General features: G+C 46.4%; 1 protein-coding gene across 1 annotated transcript; it reads right to left on the bottom strand.

Annotated features, from left to right (window-relative positions):
* Positions 1-2807: 2807 nt before the first annotated feature.
* rab43 (RAB43, member RAS oncogene family) lies at positions 2808-16116 on the bottom strand. Its single transcript, XM_014168471.2, has 3 exons — positions 15759-16116; positions 7561-7744; positions 2808-3158 (listed from the first exon to the last, which is right to left on the bottom strand). Exons 1-3 carry the CDS (start codon positions 15951-15953, stop codon positions 2905-2907), a joined length of 633 nt encoding a protein of 210 aa, XP_014023946.1. The 5' UTR covers positions 15954-16116; the 3' UTR covers positions 2808-2904.
* Positions 16117-19411: the final 3295 nt, after the last annotated feature.

The raw sequence follows: 19411 nt of genomic DNA, 5'->3' as shown, positions 1-19411 counted from the left end.
TAGATGTAAACAGAGGGAAAGTGTCAGTAACAGGCATGTCAGTCTCTCCTGGATAAAAGTTGAGGAGAGATCGACTGCATCACTATTGGTCTTTGTGCGAGTTGTTGATGGTACCAAACTGTCTGTTCAAGCAGTTTGAGTGTCTGAACTGTGTACATCGGTACAACACATCCCACCAGAGGTCTCTTCACAGTCCAGACACCCATCGGTACATCACATCCCACCAGAGGTCTCTTCACAGTCCAGACACCCATCGGTACATCACATCCCACCAGAGGTCTCTTCACAGTCCAGACACCCATCGGTACAATACATCCCACCAGAGGTCTCTTCACAGTCCAGACACCCATCGGTACAATACATCCCACCAGAGGTCTCTTCACAGTCCAGACACCCATCGGTATAACACATCCCACCAGAGGTCTCTTCACAGTCCAGACACCCATCAGTACAACACAACCCACCAGAGGTCTCTTCACAGTCCAGACACACATCGGTACATCACATCCAACCAGAGGTCTCTTCACAGTTCCCAGGTCCATAACAGAGGCTGGGAAACATACAGTATTAAATAGAGCCATGACTACCATTTCAACCAAGTTATTAAAATGTGGCATATTTCCTGAAACTGATTTTGTATTTTAAAACTGGATATATACTTTAACTAGCACATTTCAAAAAGCAATTTGACACGTGTGATCGAAATCCATCGATCTCCTCCAGAATGTACAGTCCCATAGAAAGTAAATGGTACTACACAAAAGTTAATTCACAACCCTTGCATTCCACCTACAAGCCTGAGACAGATAGAAAAACATCCTAGTACTCCCTTCCCACAGTACAAACATGGTACAACACATACATCCGGAAAGTATTCAGACCCCTTGACTTTTTCCACATTTTGTTACATTACAGCCTTATTCTAAAATGAATTAAATTGTTTCCCCCCCCCTCATTAATCTACACACAATACCCCACAATTGCAAAGCAAAAACAGGTTTTTAGAAAATGTTGCTAATTGTGTGTGTGTATATATATATATATAAAAATAAATAAACATAAAAGCTGAAATATAAAATTTACATAAGTATTCAGACCCTTTACTCAATACTTTGTTGAAGCACCTTTGGCAGTGATTACAGCCTTGAGTCTTCTTGGGTATGACGCTACAAACTTGGCACACCTGCATTTGGGGAGTTTCTCCCATTCTTCTCTGCAGATCTTCTCAAGCTCTGTCAGGTTGGATGGGGAGCGTTGCTGCACAGCTATTTTCAGGTCTCTCCAGATGTTCGATCGGATTCAAGTCCGGGCAACTCAAGGACATTCAGTGACTCGTCCCAAAGCCACTCCTGCGTTGTCTTGGCTGTGTGCTTAGAGTTGTTGTCCTGTTGGATGGTGAACCTTCGCCCCAGCCTGAGCACTCTGGAGCAGGTTTTCATTAAGGCCTGATGGGTGGACTACTGCAGAGATGATTGTCCTTCCGGAAGTTTCTCCCATCTCCACAGAGGTACTCTGGAGCTCTGTCAGTGACCATCGGGTTCTTGCTCACCTCCCTGACCAAGGCCCTTGCTCAGTTTGGCCGGGCGGCCAGCTCTATGTCGAGTCTTGGTGGTTCCAAACTTCTTCAATTTAAGAATGATGGAGGCCACTGTGTTCTTGGGGATCTTCAATGCTGAAGAAATGTTTTGTTACCCTTCCCCAGATCTGTGCCTTGACACAATCCTGTCTTGGCGCTCTACGGACAATTCCTTCGACCTCACGGATTGATTTTTCTCTGACATGCACTGTCAACTGTGGGACCTTATATAGACAGGTGTGTGCCTTTCCAAATCATGTCCAATCAATTGAATTTACCACAGGTGGACTCCAATCAAGTTGTAGAAACATCTCAAGGATGATCAATGGAAACAGGATGCACTGGAGCTGAATTTTGAGTCTCATAGCAAAGGGTCTGAATACTTATATAAATAAGGTATATCTGTTTTTATTTGTAATATATTTATAAAAATATCTAAACACAAGTTTTGCTTTGTCATTATGGGGTATTGTGATGTCATTATGGGGTATTGTGATGTCATTATGGGGTATTGTGATGTCATTATGGGGTATTGTGTGTAGATTGATGAGGAATCATTTTTATTTAATCCATTTTAGAATAAGGCTGTAATCTAACAAAATGTGGACGAAGTCAAGGGGTCTGAGTACTTTCCAAATGCACTGTGTGCTCCTCTAGTCTTCACAGGAGGAGACTGATTGTATCAGTCATGGTTCAACAAGCATTCAGAATCAAGATTACACTGATGTTCAACACTAGGCACACCATGCATCTTTCCTTGACATACCGCACAACTTTAAACAAGGCAGGTCAATTTCTAACAATAATCACTGTGCAAAAATATCAAAGTCTATGGTACGTGTATGTACTCTGTCCTCCCCATAAAAACATCATCATCAATAACGTAATGACTTACTTGGCAGGATTATATATCTCCTACACTGTAATACTGTTTACAGAACAAGGTTCAATAATCATCTGTGATGTCATATGAAGTGATAGATTTAACATTTCCTGTCAGGCCCGTCTGTCTCCGTTAAAGGGCAGGGAGGGACAGCACAGCTACATGCTCTGGGAAGTAAAAGTCAGGGTGTGACTCCAATAGTGGTTCAGATCAACTCTCTGGATCAGAGATTCTATTTACGTCCAATAACATCCACTTTTCTCTCTGTGAAATATTTCTGTGCAGGTCATGCCCCCCTCCCCCCATAAAAAACAGGTATTGCTACATCACAAGGTTTCTCAACCTTTGAATTATCAACATGTACAGTCCCTTCTCCACCTATCAGCAGCCACAGCCCCAGCCTTCTCCACCTATCAGCAGCCACAGCACCAGCCTTCTCCACCTATCAGCAGCCACAGCCCCAGCCTTCTCCGCCCATGTCTTTGCTGTTGAGTTTGAAGCTTTCCGTCACATTCTCGTTGAACATGGGTCCCCCGTGGCGCAGGATGAGCTCGGCGGCCATCTTGTTAAAGGCCTCATCCACGTTGGAGGCGTCTTTAGCCGACGTCTCAATGGCCGTCAGGAACTCCAGCTGGTGGGCCATGGTCTGGGCATCTTCTAACGACACCTCACGCTGATCCACCAGGTCAGACTTATTCCCTGAGGAGAGAGAGAGAAGAGAGGAGGAACGAGCAGAGGGAGGACAGGTGACGAGAGGTGAGGGGGGAGAGGACAGGTGTTGAGAGGACAGGTGAGGAGAGGTGAGGGGGGAGAGGGGAGGACAGGTGGGATGAGGTGAGGGTGGAAGAGGGGAGAGGACAGGTAAGGAGAGGTGAGGGGGGAGGAGAGGAGAGGTGAGAGGGGAAGAGGGAAGAGGACAGGTAGGAGAGTAGAGGAGAGGAGGACAGGGGGAAGAGGACAGGTAGGAGAGTAGAGGAGAGGAGGACAGGGGGAAGAGGACAGGTTAAGAGGGGAGGTGGAAGAGGAAGAGGTGAGGAAGAGGAGCAGGGGTGAGGAAGAGGGGTGAGGTGAAGAGGAGGTGAGGAAGAGTTGGTGAGGAAGGGGTGGTGAGGAAGAGAGGAGAGGTGAGGAAGAGGAGAGATGGGAGAGGACAGGTATGGATAGGGGAGGAGTGAGGAGAGGAGGTGAGGAGGACAGGTGAGATGAGAGGACAAGTAAGGTGAGGGGAGAGGAGGAGAGGTGAAGGGGACAGGTAAGAGAAGAGGAGGAGAGGTGAAGGGGACGGGTAAGGGGAGAGGAGGAGAGGTGAAGGGGACAGGTAAGGGAAGAGGAGGAGAGGTGATGGGGACAGGTAAGGGAAGAGGAGGAGAGGTGAAGGGGACAGGTAAGGGAAGAGGAGGAGAGGTGATGGGGACAGGTAAGGGAAGAGGAGGAGAGGTGATGGGGACAGGTAAGGGAAGAGGAGGAGAGGTGATGGGGACAGGTAAGGGAAGAGGAGGAGAGGTGATGGGGACAGGTAAGAGAAGAGGAGAGGTGAAGGGGACGGGTAAGGGGAGAGGAGGAGAGGTGATGGGGACGGGTAAGGGAGAGGAGGAGAGGTGATGGGGACGGGTAAGGGGAGAGGAGGAGAGGTGATGGGGACGGGTAAGGGAAGAGGAGGAGAGGTGAAGGGGACAGGTAAGAGAAGAGGAGGAGAGGTGAAGGGGACAGGTAAGGGAAGAGGAGGAGAGGTGATGGGGACAGGTAAGGGAAGGGGAGGAAAGGTGAAGCGGTGAGGAGGAGAATTGAGGAAAAGGAGGAGAGGTAAAGATGAGAGGACAGGAGGAGAGAGGTGAGAGTCGAGGTGAGGACACAATGGGGTATTTGGTATTTCTTCTATTTTATAAGGATCCCCATTAGCTGTTGCAGAGTCAATCAGTCCATAGGGGCCAGTTAGTCAGTCCATAGGGGCCATTCACTGAGTCAACTTGTCAGTCCATAGGGGCCAGTCAGTCAGTCCATAGGGGCCAGTCAGTCAGTCCATAGGGGCCAGTCAGTCAGTCCATAGGGGCCAGTCAGTCAGTCCATAGGGGCCAGTCAGTCCATAGGGGCCAGTCAGTCAGCCAGCCAGTCCATAGGGGCCATTCACTGAGTCAACTTGTCAGACCATAGGGGCCAGTCAGTCAGTCCATAGGGGCCAGTCAGTCAGTCCATAGGGGCCAGTCAGTCAGTCCATAGGGGCCAGTCAGTCAGTCCATAGGGGCCAGTCAGTCAGTCCATAGGGGCCAGTCAGTCCATAGGGGCCAGTCAGTCAGCCAGCCAGTCCATAGGGGCCATTCACTGAGTCAACTTGTCAGACCATAGGGGCCAGTCAGTCAGTCCATAGGGGCCAGTCAGTCAGTCCATAGGGGCCAGTCAGTCCATAGGGGCCAGTCAGTCAGCCAGCCAGTCCATAGGGGCCATTCACTGAGTCAACTTGTCAGACCATAGGGGCCAGTCAGTCAGTCCATAGGGGCCAGTCAGTCAGTCCATAGGGGCCAGTCAGTCAGTCCATAGGGGCCAGTCAGTCCATAGGGGCCAGTCAGTCAGCCAGCCAGTCCATAGGGGCCAGTCAGACAGCCAGCCAGTCAGGCCATAGGGGCAATTCACTGAGTTAACTTGTCAGTCCATAGGGGCCATTCACTGAGTTAACTTGTCAGTCCATAGGGGCCAGTCAGTCAGCCCATAGGGGCCATTCACTGAGTTAACTTGTCAGTCCATAGGGGCCAGTCAGTCAGCCCATAGGGGCCATTCACTCAGTCAACTTGTCAGTCCATAGGGGCCAGTCAGTCAGTCCATCGGGGCCACTATGTCAGTCAGTCAGCCCATAGGGGCCAGTCAGTCAGCAAGCCAGTCAGTCAATAGGGGCCAGTCAGACAGTCAGCCCATAGGGGCCATTCACTCAGTCAACTTGTCAGTCCATAGGGGCCAGTCAGTCAACCAGTCAGTCAATCCATAGGGGCCACTATGTCAGTTAGTCAGTCCAAAAGGGCCAGTCAGTCCATAGGGACCAGTCAGCCAGTCAGTCAGTCCGTACATAGGGACCAGTCAGCCAGTCAGTCCATAGGGGCCAGTCAGCCAGTCAATACATAGGGACCAGTCAGTCATTCAGTCAGCCAGCCAGTCCATAGGGGCCAGCCAGCCAGTCCATAGGGACCAGTCAGTCCATAGGGGCCAGTCAGTCAGTCCATAGGGGCCAGCCAGTCAGTCCATAGGGGCCAGCCAGTCAGTCCATAGGGGCCAGCCAGTCAGTCAGCCAGTCCATAGAGGCCAGTCAGCCAGTCCATAGGGGCCAGCCAGCCAGTCCATAGGGGCCAGTCAGTCAGTCCATAGGGGCCAGTCAGTCAGTCCATAGGGGCCGGTCAGCCAGTCCATAGGGGCCGGTCAGCCAGTCCATAGGGGCCAGTCAGTCAGTCCATAGGGGCCAGTCAGCCAGCCCATAGGGGCCAGCCAGCCCATAGGGGCCAGCCAGTCCATAGGGGCCAGCCAGTCCATAGGGGCCAGTCCATAGGGGCCAGTCCATAGGGGCCGGCCAGTCCATAGGGGCCAGTCCATAGGGGCCAGCCAGTCCATAGGGGCCAGTCCATAGGGGCCAGTCCATAGGGGCCGGCCAGTCCATAGGGGCCAGTCCATAGGGGCCAGTCCATAGGGGCCAGCCAGTCCATAGGGACCAGCCAGTCCATAGGGGCCAGTCCATAGGGGCCAGCCAGTCCATAGGGGCCAGTCCATAGGGGCCAGTCCATAGGGGCCAGCCAGTCCATAGGGTATTGTGGTATTTTAAAAGGATCCCCATTAGCGGTTTCTAAAGCAGCAGCTACTCTTCCTGGGCTCCACTCAAAACATGAAACATGACATAATACAGAACATTAATAGACAAGAACAGCTCAAGGACAGAACTACAAATGTAAAAAAGGCACACATAGCCTACATACAGTGGGGAGAACAAGTGTTTGATACACTGACGATTTTGCAGGTTTTTCTACTTACAAAGCAGGTAGAGGTCTGTAATTTTTATCATAGGTACACTTCAACTGTGAGAGACGGAATCTAAAACAACAATCCAGAAAATCAATAAAATGCAAATTAATTACTTAAAAATCATACAATGTGATTTTCTGGATTTTTTGTACCTATGATAAAAATTACAGACCTCTACATGCTTTGTAAGTAGGAAAACCTGCAAAATCGGCAGTGTATCAAACACTTGTTCTCCCCACTGTATCAATACATACACACAAAACATCCGGGTCAAATAGAGGAGACGTTGTGCCGTGAGATGTTGCTTTACCTGTTTTTAAAACAGGTCAGTAATAAACTAACTAATAACCCTTTATTAGGATAGTCCATCTGTAGATGCTCTACAGACCATCAATAACATTTCAACCAACTACTAATCCTAAACTTAACCCTTACTCTAACTTTAACCCTTATTCTAAACCTAACCCCAACTGTTAGCTAACTGTAAATCAATCATTCAGCTATCCATCTATCATCTATAGATGGACTACCCAGACTTTCCAGATAAAGTCTGATCCTAGTAACTAACTACCTACCTACCTACCTACCTACCTACCTACCTACCTACCTACCTACCTACCTACCTACCTACCTACCTACCTACCTACCTACCTACCTACCTACCTAACTAACTAACTACTAACTACCAACTAACTAACTAACTAAATTAACTAACTAACTAAGTACTAACTAACTAAATACTAACTAACTAACTAACTAACTACTAATTAACTAACTACCAACTAACTAACTAACTAACTAACTACTAACTAACTACCAACTAATTAACTAACTAAATTAACTAACTAACTAACTAACTTAGTACTAACTAACTAACTAACTAACTAAATTAACTAACTAACTAACTACTAACTAACTAACTAACTAAGTACTAACTAACTAACTAACTACTAACTAACTACTAACTAACTACTAACTAACTAACTAACTAACTAAGTACTAACTAACTAACTACTAACTAACTAACTACTAACTACTAACTAACTAACTAACTACTAACTAACTAACAACTACTAACTACTAACTAACTAACTAACTAACTAACCGATGAGCAGGGGTACAATGTTTGACCCTCCGTATTTCTTGACGTCCTCCATCCACTTGGGCACAGCCATGAAGGTTCCTCTCTTAGTGATGTCATAGGCAATGACGGCTCCGTTGGTGCTGCGGTAATAACTCTGGGTGATCGTCCTGAAACGCTCCTGGCCCGCAGTGTCCCAGATCTGCAGCTGGACAACAACATATACAACCCAGGTTAATCTCACAGAGTTAGCCCTAACCCAGGTTCATCTCACAGAGTTAACCCTAACCCAGGTTAATCTCACAGAGTTAGCCCTTACCCAGGTTAATCTCACAGAGTTAACCCTAACCCAGGTTAATCTCACAGAGTTAGCCCTAACCCAGGTTAATCTCACAGAGTTAGCCCTTACCCAGGTTAATCTCACAGAGTTAACCCTAACCCAGGTTAATCTCACAGAGTTAGCCCTTACCCAGGTTAATCTCACAGAGTTAACCCTAACCCAGGTTAATCTCACAGAGTTAACCCTAACCCAGGTTAATCTCACAGAGTTAACCCTAACCCAGGTTAATCTCACAGAGTTAACCCTAACCCAAGTTAATCTCACAGAGTTAACCCTAACCCAGGTTAATCTCACAGAGTTAACCCTAACCCAGGTTAATCTCACAGAGTTAGCCCTAACCCAGGTTAATCTCACAGAGTTAGCCCTAACCCAGGTTAATCTCACAGAGTTAACCCTAACCCAGGTAATCACAGTTATCTGACAGTTACCTGCCCCCTGAAGCCACCTGCAAATACACATGCATGCACACCCACACAATGTTTGCTGACTAGGCCTCAGGGCTCCGGTACTCTGCATTTCTACATGTCATCCCTCCAAGGCGAGAGACCTTGTTAAACATCATAGGACTGATAACCTCTCATATGTTCACCTGTGTTCAGGCTACATATAACTTACTATATGTTCACATTTGTCCTGATATTCAATCAATACAGCGATATTATCAGACAACGGAGAGGTTTTCTCTGTCTCTGCCTTCTGGTACGTAGAGTACTAGGCATGGTACATGTTGTTAGGGACAAGGTGGAATTTCATGTCAGCAGAGAGACAGTTTTACAATATGTTACAGCAGCCTTACGTTTCCTCTGTGCTTGTTTACATACATGACAGGAGCAGTCTTGAGAACAACACAGTAAGACAACAACAACTCTGTAATGACATTTGGAAGTTCCTCCAATACTGTTACAGTACCCCATTGGCACTACCCCGTTGGCAGTACCCCGTTGGCAGTACCCCGTTGGCAGTACCCCGTTGGCAGTACCCCATTGGCAGTACCCCATTGGCAGTACCCCATTGGCAGTACCCCATTGGCAGTAGGCTTCCTCAGTGATTTTCCCCACTCACTGCAAGCCAGGGGAAAAATACACATTACAAGCTTTGTGTTGTGATAACTGCGTTGTTTGCTCTATAACCTGTTAGTTCAAATGCCTTGCCACTGTGATATAAAGGCCTAAAGGCTGAGACAAGACGACACAGTGGAAGAATAAATTCAACCACACCTTCGTTTCATCACCAAACCAGAGAGCAACAGCTCTCCAGTGACGTCCACAAAGCATATTGCATGGAACAAACAGCTACATGCCCTACAGCTACATGCCCTACAGCTACATGCCCTACAGCTACATGCCCTACAGCATGGTCAATCAAGTTCATGTTTCTGACATTTTCAACTACTAAACAACTACTGATTTAGAAACCAGGAGAGTTAGGCTACCTACCGCAAGTCACAGAAACCAGGAGAGTTAGGCTACCTACCGCAAGTCACAGAAACCAGGAGAGTTAGGCTACCTACCGCAAGTCACAGAGAAACCAGGAGAGTTAGGCTACCTAGCGCAAGTCACAGAGAAACCAGGAGAGTTAGGCTACCTACCGCAAGTCACAGAGAAACCAGGATAGTTACGCTACCTACCGCAAGTCACAGAGAAACCAGGAGAGTTAGGCTACCTACCGCAAGTCACAGAAACCAGGAGAGTTACGCTACCTACCGCAAGTCACAGAAACCAGGAGAGTTAGGCTACCTACCGCAAGTCACAGAAACCAGGAGAGTTACGCTACCTACCGCAAGTCACAGAAACCAGGAGAGTTAGGCTACCTACCGCAAGTCACAGAAACCAGGAGAGTTAGGCTACCTACCGCAAGTCACAGAAACCAGGAGAGTTAGGCTACCTACCGCAAGTCACAGAAACCAGGAGAGTTACGCTACCTACCGCAAGTCACAGAAACCAGGAGAGTTAGGCTACCTACCGCAAGTCACAGAAACCAGGAGAGTTAGGCTACCTACCGCAAGTCACAGAAACCAGGAGAGTTAGGCTACCTACCGCAAGTCACAGAAACCAGGAGAGTTAGGCTACCTACCGCAAGTCACAGAAACCAGGAGAGTTAGGCTACCTACCGCAAGTCACAGAGAAACCAGGAGAGTTAGGCTACCTACCGCAAGTCACAGAGAAACCAGGAGAGTTACGCTACCTACCGCAAGTCACAGAAACCAGGAGAGTTAGGCTACCTACCGCAAGTCACAGAAACCAGGAGAGTTAGGCTACCTACCGCAAGTCACAGAAACCAGGAGAGTTAGGCTACCTACCGCAAGTCACAGAAACCAGGAGTTAGGCTACCTACCGCAAGTCACAGAAACCAGGAGTTAGGCTACCTACGGCAAGTCACAGAAACCAGGAGAGTTAGGCTACCTACCGCAAGTCACAGAAACCAGGAGTTAGGCTACCTACCGCAAGTCACAGAAACCAGGAGAGTTAGGCTACCTACCGCAAGTCACAGAAACCAGGAGAGTTAGGCTACCTACCGCAAGTCACAGAAACCAGGAGAGTTAGGCTACCTACCGCAAGTCACAGAGAAACCAGGAGAGTTAGGCTACCTACCGCAAGTCACAGAGAAACCAGGAGAGTTAGGCTACCTACCGCAAGTCACAGAAACCAGGAGAGTTAGGCTACCTACCGCAAGTCACAGAAACCAGGAGAGTTAGGCTACCTACCGCAAGTCACAGAAACCAGGAGAGTTAGGCTACCTACCGCAAGTCACAGAAACCAGGAGAGTTAGGCTACCTACCGCAAGTCACAGAAACCAGGAGAGTTAGGCTACCTACCGCAAGTCACAGAAACCAGGAGAGTTACGCTACCTACCGCAAGTCACAGAAACCAGGAGAGTTAGGCTACCTACCGCAAGTCACAGAAACCAGGAGAGTTAGGCTACCTACCGCAAGTCACAGAAACCAGGAGAGTTAGGCTACCTACCGCAAGTCACAGAAACCAGGAGAGTTAGGCTACCTACCGCAAGTCACAGAAACCAGGAGATTAGGCTACCTACCGCAAGTCACAGAAACCAGGAGAGTTACGCTACCTACCGCAAGTCACAGAAACCAGGAGAGTTACGCTACCTACCGCAAGTCACAGAAACCAGGAGAGTTAGGCTACCTACCGCAAGTCACAGAAACCAGGAGAGTTAGGCTACCTACCGCAAGTCACAGAAACCAGGAGAGTTAGGCTACCTACCGCAAGTCACAGAAACCAGGAGAGTTACGCTACCTACCGCAAGTCACAGAAACCAGGAGAGTTAGGCTACCTACCGCAAGTCACAGAAACCAGGAGAGTTAGGCTACCTACCGCAAGTCACAGAAACCAGGAGAGTTAGGCTACCTACCGCAAGTCACAGAAACCAGGAGAGTTAGGCTACCTACCGCAAGTCACAGAAACCAGGAGAGTTAGGCTACCTACCACAAGTCACAGAAACCAGGAGAGTTAGGCTACCTACCGCAAGTCACAGAAACCAGGAGAGTTAGGCTACCTACCGCAAGTCACAGAAACCAGGAGAGTTAGGCTACCTACCGCAAGTCACAGAAACCAGGAGAGTTACGCTACCTACCGCAAGTCACAGAAACCAGGAGAGTTAGGCTACCTACCGCAAGTCACAGAAACCAGGAGAGTTAGGCTACCTACCGCAAGTCACAGAAACCAGGATAGTTACGCTACCTACCGCAAGTCAAAGAAACCAGGAGAGTTAGGCTACCTACCGCAAGTCACAGAGAAACCAGGAGAGTTAGGCTACCTACCGCAAGTCACAGAAACCAGGAGAGTTAGGCTACCTACCGCAAGTCACAGAAACCAGGAGAGTTAGGCTACCTACCGCAAGTCACAGAAACCAGGAGAGTTACGCTACCTACCGCAAGTCACAGAAACCAGGAGAGTTAGGCTACCTACCGCAAGTCACAGAAACCAGGAGAGTTAGGCTACCTACCGCAAGTCACAGAAACCAGGAGAGTTACGCTACCTACCGCAAGTCACAGAAACCAGGAGAGTTAGGCTACCTACCGCAAGTCACAGAAACCAGGAGAGTTAGGCTACCTACCGCAAGTCACAGAAACCAGGAGAGTTACGCTACCTACCGCAAGTCACAGAAACCAGGAGAGTTAGGCTACCTACCGCAAGTCACAGAAACCAGGAGAGTTAGGCTACCTACCGCAAGTCACAGAAACCAGGAGAGTTAGGCTACCTACCGCAAGTCACAGAAACCAGGAGAGTTACGCTACCTACCGCAAGTCACAGAAACCAGGAGCTGTTTCCACTATTCCAGCACCATTTCAACATCATCAAATCACCTATGATTAGGCTAATATAGTGACAACTAAAAGATACCAAAAACAATTTAGTCCAATCAAAGCAAGCTAAATATGATGAGTCTCTCCATGGTTCTGATTACTGTGTGTGTGTGTGTGTGTGTGTGTGTGTGTGTGTGTGTGTGTGTGTGTGTGTGTGTGTGTGTGTGTTCGTGCAAGTAGAAAAAAACATGTTGACTCACTCTACTTGTTGAGAAACACCAATGCCATCCTCCTCTTGTTCATGTGGACAAAACGGTCCATGACTGCGTCATACAGTACACACTTAGTTGTTGTCCTGTCCTACCTGGCTAAAATGCAGTGGTGGAAAAAGTACCCAATTTTCATACGAGTAAAAGTATAGATACCTTAATAGAAAGTTACTAAAGTAAAAGTGAAAGTCACCCAGTAAAATACTACTTGAGTAAAAGTCTAAAAGTATTTGGTTTTAAATATACTAAAGTATCAAAAGTAAAAGTATAAATAATTTAACATTTCTTATATTAAGCAAAGGAGTCAGCACCATTTTCTTGTTTTGAATATTTACGGCTAGCCAGGGACACACTCCAACACTATTTACAAAAGATGCATTTATGTTTGAGTCCGCCAGATCATAGGCAGTAGGGATTACCACGTGTTCTCTTGATAAGTGCATGAATTTCAACATTTTCCTGTTCTGCTTAGCATTTAAAATGTAACAAGTACTTTGGGTTGTCAGGGAAAATGTATGGCGTAAAAAGTACAATATTTTATTAAGGAATGTAGTGAAGTAAAAGTTATCAAAAACAAATAGTAAAGTACAGATACCCCAAAACACTACTTAAGTAGTACTTTACATATGGTTCCTTTCAAACCCCCCATTTCTCCTGATATGGTTCCTTTCGAACCCCCCATTTCTCCTGATATGGTTCCTTTCGAACCCCCCATTTCTCCTGATATGGTTCCTTTCGAACCCCCCATTTCTCCTGATATGGTTCCTTTCGAACCCCCCATTTCTCCTGATATGGTTCCTTTCGAACCCCCCATTTCTCCTGATATGGTTCCTTTCGAAACCCCCATTTCTCCTGATATGGTTCCTTTCGAACCCCCCATTTCTCCTGATATGGTTCCTTTCGAACCCCCCATTTCTCCTGATATGGTTCCTTTCGAAACCCCCATTTCTCCTGATATGGTTCCTTTCGAAACCCCCATTTCTCCTTATATGGTTCCTTTCGAAATGCCCTCTCCTTTCGACACCCCCAATTTTCCTGAGAGATGACATACACTACATGACCAAAAGTATGTGGACACCTGCTCGTGGAACATCCCATTCCAAAATCATGGGCATTAATATGGAGTTGGTCCCCCCCTTTGCTGCTATAACAGCCTCCACTCTTCTGGGAAGGCTTTCCACTAGATGTTGGAACATTGCTGCTATAACAGCCTCCTCTCTTCTGGGAAGGCTTTCCACTAGATGTTGGAATATTGCTGCAGGGAGTTGCTTCCATTCAGCCACAAGAGCATTAGTGAAGTCGGGCGCTGATGTTGGGCGATTAGGCCTGGCTCACAGTCGGCGTTCCAATTTATCCCAAAGGTGTTCGATGTGGTTGAGATCAGGGCTCTGTGCAGGCTAGTCAAGTTCTTCCACATCGATCTCAACAAACCATTTCTGTATGGACCTCGCTTTGTGCATGGGGGCATTGTCATGCTGAAACAGGAAAGGGCCTTCTCCAAACTGTTGCCACAAAGTTGGAAGCACAGAATCATCTAGAATGTCATTGTATAATGTAGCGTTAAGCTTTCCCTTCATTGGAACTAAGGGGCCCGAACTATGAAAAACAGCCCCAGACCATTATACCTCCTCCACCAAACTTTACAGTTGGCACTATGCATTGGGACAGGTAGCATTTTCCTGGCACCTGCCAAATCCAGATTCGTCAGTTGGACTGCCAGATGGTGAAGCGTGATTCACCACTCCAGAGAACACGTTTCCATTTAAAAAATAAATAAAAATATTTCCCCTTTATTTAACCAGGTAGGCCAGTTGAGAACAAGTCCTTTATTTAACCAGGTAGGCTAGTTGAGAACAAGTCCTTTATTTAACCAGGTGGCCAGTTGAGAACAAGTTCTTTATTTAACCAGGTAGGCCAGTTGAGAACAAGTCCTTTATTTAACCAGGTGGCCAGTTGAGAACAAGTCCTTTATTTAACCAGGTGGCTAGTTGAGAACAAGTCCTTTATTTAACCAGGTAGGCCAGTTGAGAACAAGTCCTTTATTTAACCAGGTGGCCAGTTGAGAACAAGTCCTTTATTTAACCAGGTGGCTAGTTGAGAACAAGTCCTTTATTTAACCAGGTGGCCAGTTGAGAACAAGTCCTTTATTTAACCAGGTAGGCCAGTTGAGAACAAGTCCTCATTTACAACTTTGACCTGGACAAGATAAAGCAAAGCAGTGCGACACAAATAACAACACAGAGTTACACATGGAGTAAACAAACGTACAGTCAATAACACAATAGAAAAATCTATATACAGTGTGTGCAAATGAAGTAAGATTAGGGAGGTAATGCTAATAAATAGGCCGTAGTGGCGAAATAATTACAATTTAGCATTAACACTGGAGTGATAGATGTATCTCTACTTTCTCTATTGCTCCTGAGTCCAATGGCAGCGAGCTTTACACCACTCCAGCCGACGCTTGGCTGCTCGGCCATGGAAACCCATTTCATGAAGCTCCCGACCAACAGTTCTTGTGCTGACGTTGCTTCCAGAAGCAGTTTGGAACTCGGTAGTGAGGGTTGCAACCCGAGGACAGACGATTTTTACGCGCTTCGTGCTTCAGCACTCCGAGGTCCCATTCTGTGAGCTTGTGTGGCCTACCACTTCACCGGCTGAGCCGTTGTTGCTCCTAGACGTTTCCACTTTACAATAACAGCACTTACAACAGGGAAGAAATTTGACAAACTGACTTGTTGGAAAGGTGGCATCCTATTGCAGTGCTACGTTGAAAGTCACTGAGCTCTTCAGTAAGGGCCATTCTACTGCCAATGTTTGTCTATGTTGATTGCATGGCTGTGTGCTCGATTTTATACACCTGTCAGCAACGGGTGTGGCTGAAAAAGCAGAATCCACTCATTTGAAGGGGTGTCCACATACCGGTGTGTAAATACAGTGAGTAGGTGGCAGCATAGAGACCCTGAGGGATGACTGCTCTGATAGATAGCGGCAGAGCTGGACCCTATTGCAAATGCTCGCTGGCTTCCCTTGGATTCAATGCTATGCGAGACAATAATGTCATACAGCATCACTACACACACAGAGACGTGCTGTTTCGCTCTATCGGCGGTTTCTCTGGTGAGATGGTGTCCATTCAGCCTCTTGCGAATTGAAGGAAAATGATGAAACACAGAGTAACGAAATAAAATATTTTATGTATTTATTTTACTGGGAGGGGGTCAATTTTTTGGGGAAGCCTGCCTTCCCTTGGCAGCCATGAATACGCGCCACTGTGTAATGTTGACTGCGGTTAACAGTCACATAGGCTGGACTATGGGAATTCATCAATTCACATCAGGCTACTAACCTTCACTCTCTTTCCTTGAATATCCATTGTCTTCATGGTAAAGTCCACTCCGATCGTATTTCCTTGTCTTTCCATGAAATTGCCAGACTTGAACCGTTGAACCACACAAGTTTTGCCAACACCTACATCTCCTACTAAAACTATTTTAAAAACAAAGTCATAGCTGTCATCCGTCTCCAGTAACGTTAATGACATTGTCGACGCGACTGGTAGCTGCTTTCTTAGATAACTACAAAGTTATCGTCGATGTTTACATGAGTGTTTTATAACAACGCTCCAATATTATCTGTTTACAACGCAAAACTGACGTGGAGAAAAGTCGGCACCAAAGGAATTGCCAACGCGGAAGGCAAAAGTCCAGTTTTAGGTATCCTTCACCCGCGCCTGAACGTTTCATCACGGAGCAGATTAACGCTACAGGAGTCCACATCATGCACGGTGGCGGACCGTGGCTAGGGTCCTCATAACATGTTATTTCACATTCATATGCTACGCATTCAAACTATTTACAATTGTACAATGCAATCCGTGCAAATGGTATAAGATTAGGGTCAGATAATATTATAATGCAATCTAGAATAAAGCCAATCTGGCTGTTTTAAAAGCATACAAAAATATTTAATATAAGTCATTTGACATGTTTGGAGTTTTATTCAACAATAATTTGAATTATGAAATCCCTAATCCAACACAATTATTATCGTGGCATGTATTTTGTGTTATTGGACATGTGACGTTGTTAACTTTAGGCATATTGATGACAATTTGATTTAGAGAACTTTTCATTATAACATTGTGAGGCTTCTCCCACCGCTGACTTTTCCATGACAGCTGGAGTGTATTCATTCCGCCAATTCTGTTTCTTAAACAGAAGCAAACGGAACGAAATGGGGAGGGACTAACCTGAATTTGCCAAACACTTCTGGGGTGTATTCATTAGTCAGATTCCGTTGCAAAATGTTTATTAGTCTGTTGCAAAACGTTTTGCAACAGAAACCGTTTTTTACTATCTAGGAACCAAATTGAAGGAAACAGGATCTAACAAGGAAGGACCTACATGAATTTGTCCAATAGAAACTCTTGTTTTCGTTTGAAGTAACAGTTTCCATTGCAACACATTTTGTAACAGACTAAACATTTTGCAACAGAAACCCGACTAATGAATACACCCCTGGGGTTTGAGAACCAAACAGAAGCAAAAAGAGGAAACAGAATGGGATTAGCCTTCCCTGATTGGCCTTCCCTGATTGGCCTTCCCTGATTGGCTCAGTTGGTAGAGCATGGTGTGTTATACATACCGGCCTTCCCTGTGGCTCAGTTGGTAGAGCATGGTGTGTTATACATACCGGCCTTCCCTGTGGCTCAGTTGGTAGAGCATGGTGTGTTATACATACCGGCCTTCCCTGTGGCTCAGTTGGTAGAGCATGGTGTGTTATACATACCGGCCTTCCCTGTGGCTCAGTTGGTAGAGCATGGTGTGTGCAACGCCAGGGTTGTGGGTTCGATTCCCACGGGGGGGCCAGTAGAGAAAAAAAAATATATATATATATGCATGAAATGTATGTAATGTATGCATTCACTACTGTAAGTCGCTTTGGATAAGAGTGTCTGCTAAATGACTAAAAGGTAAAAAATTATTAACCTGAATTTGTCCAATAGAAAACTCTTGTTTGCGTTTTCCGTTGAAGTAAATGGTTTCTGTTGCAAAACCCCCCCCCCCCCTGCTTTGTAACAGAATCGGCGTAATGAATACACCCCTGGGGTGCAGATAGAACAACGAACTGATGTTTCACCAGATGTATAAATCTAAACTATCCGCTTGGCGTTTCCACTCACTACTAAATATGGTGATGAGAGGAAGCCCAGCCCATTGGAAACGACAGTCTGATACACTGGTGGCAGAATCTGCGCAGCTTGTTCTACAGGCTGAACCCAATGAGGTAGGCTGACGGCGACGTCTGAAATGGAGGAAATGGAGAACAAGTTGGAGAGCAACAGCTGTGATGGAATGTGAACTATATGGGTGTCAGTTCTGATGGAGAAAAGGTTGGAGAGCAACAGCTGTGATGGAATGTGAACTATATGGGTGTCAGTTCTGATGGAGAAAAGGTTGGAGAGCAACAGCTGTGATGGAATGTGAACTATATGGGTGTCAGTTCTGATGGAGAAAAGGTTGGAGAGCAACATCTGTGATGGAATGTGAACTATATGGGTGTCAGTTCTGATGGAGAAAAGGTTGGAGAGCAACATCTGTGATGGAATGTGAACTATATGGGTGTCAGTTCTGATGGAGAAAAGGTTGGAGAGCAACAGCTGTGATGGAATGTGAACTATATGGGTGTCAGTTCTGATGGAGAAAAGGTTGGAGAGCAACAGCTGTGATGGAATGTGAACTATATGGGTGTCAGTTCTGATGGAGAAAAGGTTGGAGAGCAACAGCTGTGATGGAATGTGAACTATATGGGTGTCAGTTCTGATGGAGAAAAGGTTGGAGAGCAACAGCTGTGATGGAATGTGAACTATATGGGTGTCAGTTCTGATGGAGAAAAGGTTGGAGAGCAACAGCTGTGATGGAATGTGAACTATATGGGTGTCAGTTCTGATGGAGAAAAGGTTGGAGAGCAACAGCTGTGATGGAATGTGAACTATATGGGTGTCAGTTCTGATGGAGAAAAGGTTGGAGAGCAACAGCTGTGATGGAATGTGAACTATATGGGTGTCAGTTCTGATGGAGAAAAGGTTGGAGAGCAACAGCTGTGATGGAATGTGAACTATATGGGTGTCAGTTCTGATGGAGAAAAGGTTGGAGAGCAACATCTGTGATGGAATGTGAACTATATGGGTGTCAGTTCTGATGGAGAAAAGGTTGGAGAGCAACATCTGTGATGGAATGTGAACTATATGGGTGTCAGTTCTGATGGAGAAAAGGTTGGAGAGCAACATCTGTGATGGAATGTGACACGAGCCTACCAGACAAGCTAAATAACTTCTATGCTCGATTCGAGGCAAGCAACACTGAAGCGTGCATGAGAGCATCAGCTGTTCCGGACGACTGTGTGATCACGCTCTCCGTAGCCGATCTGAGTAAGACATTTAAACAGGTCAACCTTCACAAGGCCGCAGGGTCAGACAGATTACCAGGACGTGTACTCCGAGCATGTGCCGACCAACTGGAAAATCAAATCAAATAAAACTTGATTTGTCACATGCGCAGTGTCGACTTTACCGTGAAATGCTTACTTACAACAGTGCAGTTCAAGAAGAGTTAAGAAAATATTCACCAAGTAGACTAAAATAAAAACAAATAATAAAAAGTAACACAATAAGAATAACAATAACGAGGCTATTTACAGGGGGCACCGGTACCGAGTTAGTTAGCGGTGGTGTAACCGATGTGAAATGGCTAGTTAGTTAGCGGTGGTGTAACCGATGTGAAATGGCTAGTTAGTTAGCGGTGGTGTAACCGATGTGAAATGGCTAGTTAGTTAGCGGTGGTGTAACCGATGTGAAATGGCTAGTTAGTTAGCGGTGGTGTAACCGATGTGAAATGGCTAGTTAGTTAGCGGTGGTGTAACCGATGTGAAATGGCTAGTTAGTTAGCGGTGGTGTAACCGATGTGAAATGGCTAGTTAGTTATCGGTGGTGCGCGCTAA

This window comes from Salmo salar, chromosome ssa22 (genome assembly GCF_905237065.1).
Source record: "Salmo salar chromosome ssa22, Ssal_v3.1, whole genome shotgun sequence".
NCBI lineage: Eukaryota > Metazoa > Chordata > Actinopteri > Salmoniformes > Salmonidae > Salmo > Salmo salar.
This window is presented reverse-complemented; position numbering and strand designations above follow the sequence as displayed.

Bases quoted from the DNA above. Each gene is read 5' to 3' on its own strand.
- rab43 (XM_014168471.2), bottom strand. From the start codon at position 15,953: ATGTCATTAACGTTACTGGAGACGGATGACAGCTATGACTTTGTTTTT. The intron at 7,745-15,758 runs GTTAGTAGCCTG...GTTGTTGTCCAG, and splicing joins TTCAAGGAAAGAGAGTGAAG to CTGCAGATCTGGGACACTGC. The intron at 3,159-7,560 runs GTTAGTTAGTTA...CTCTCTCCTCAG, and splicing joins CATTGTACCCCTGCTCATCG to GGAATAAGTCTGACCTGGTG.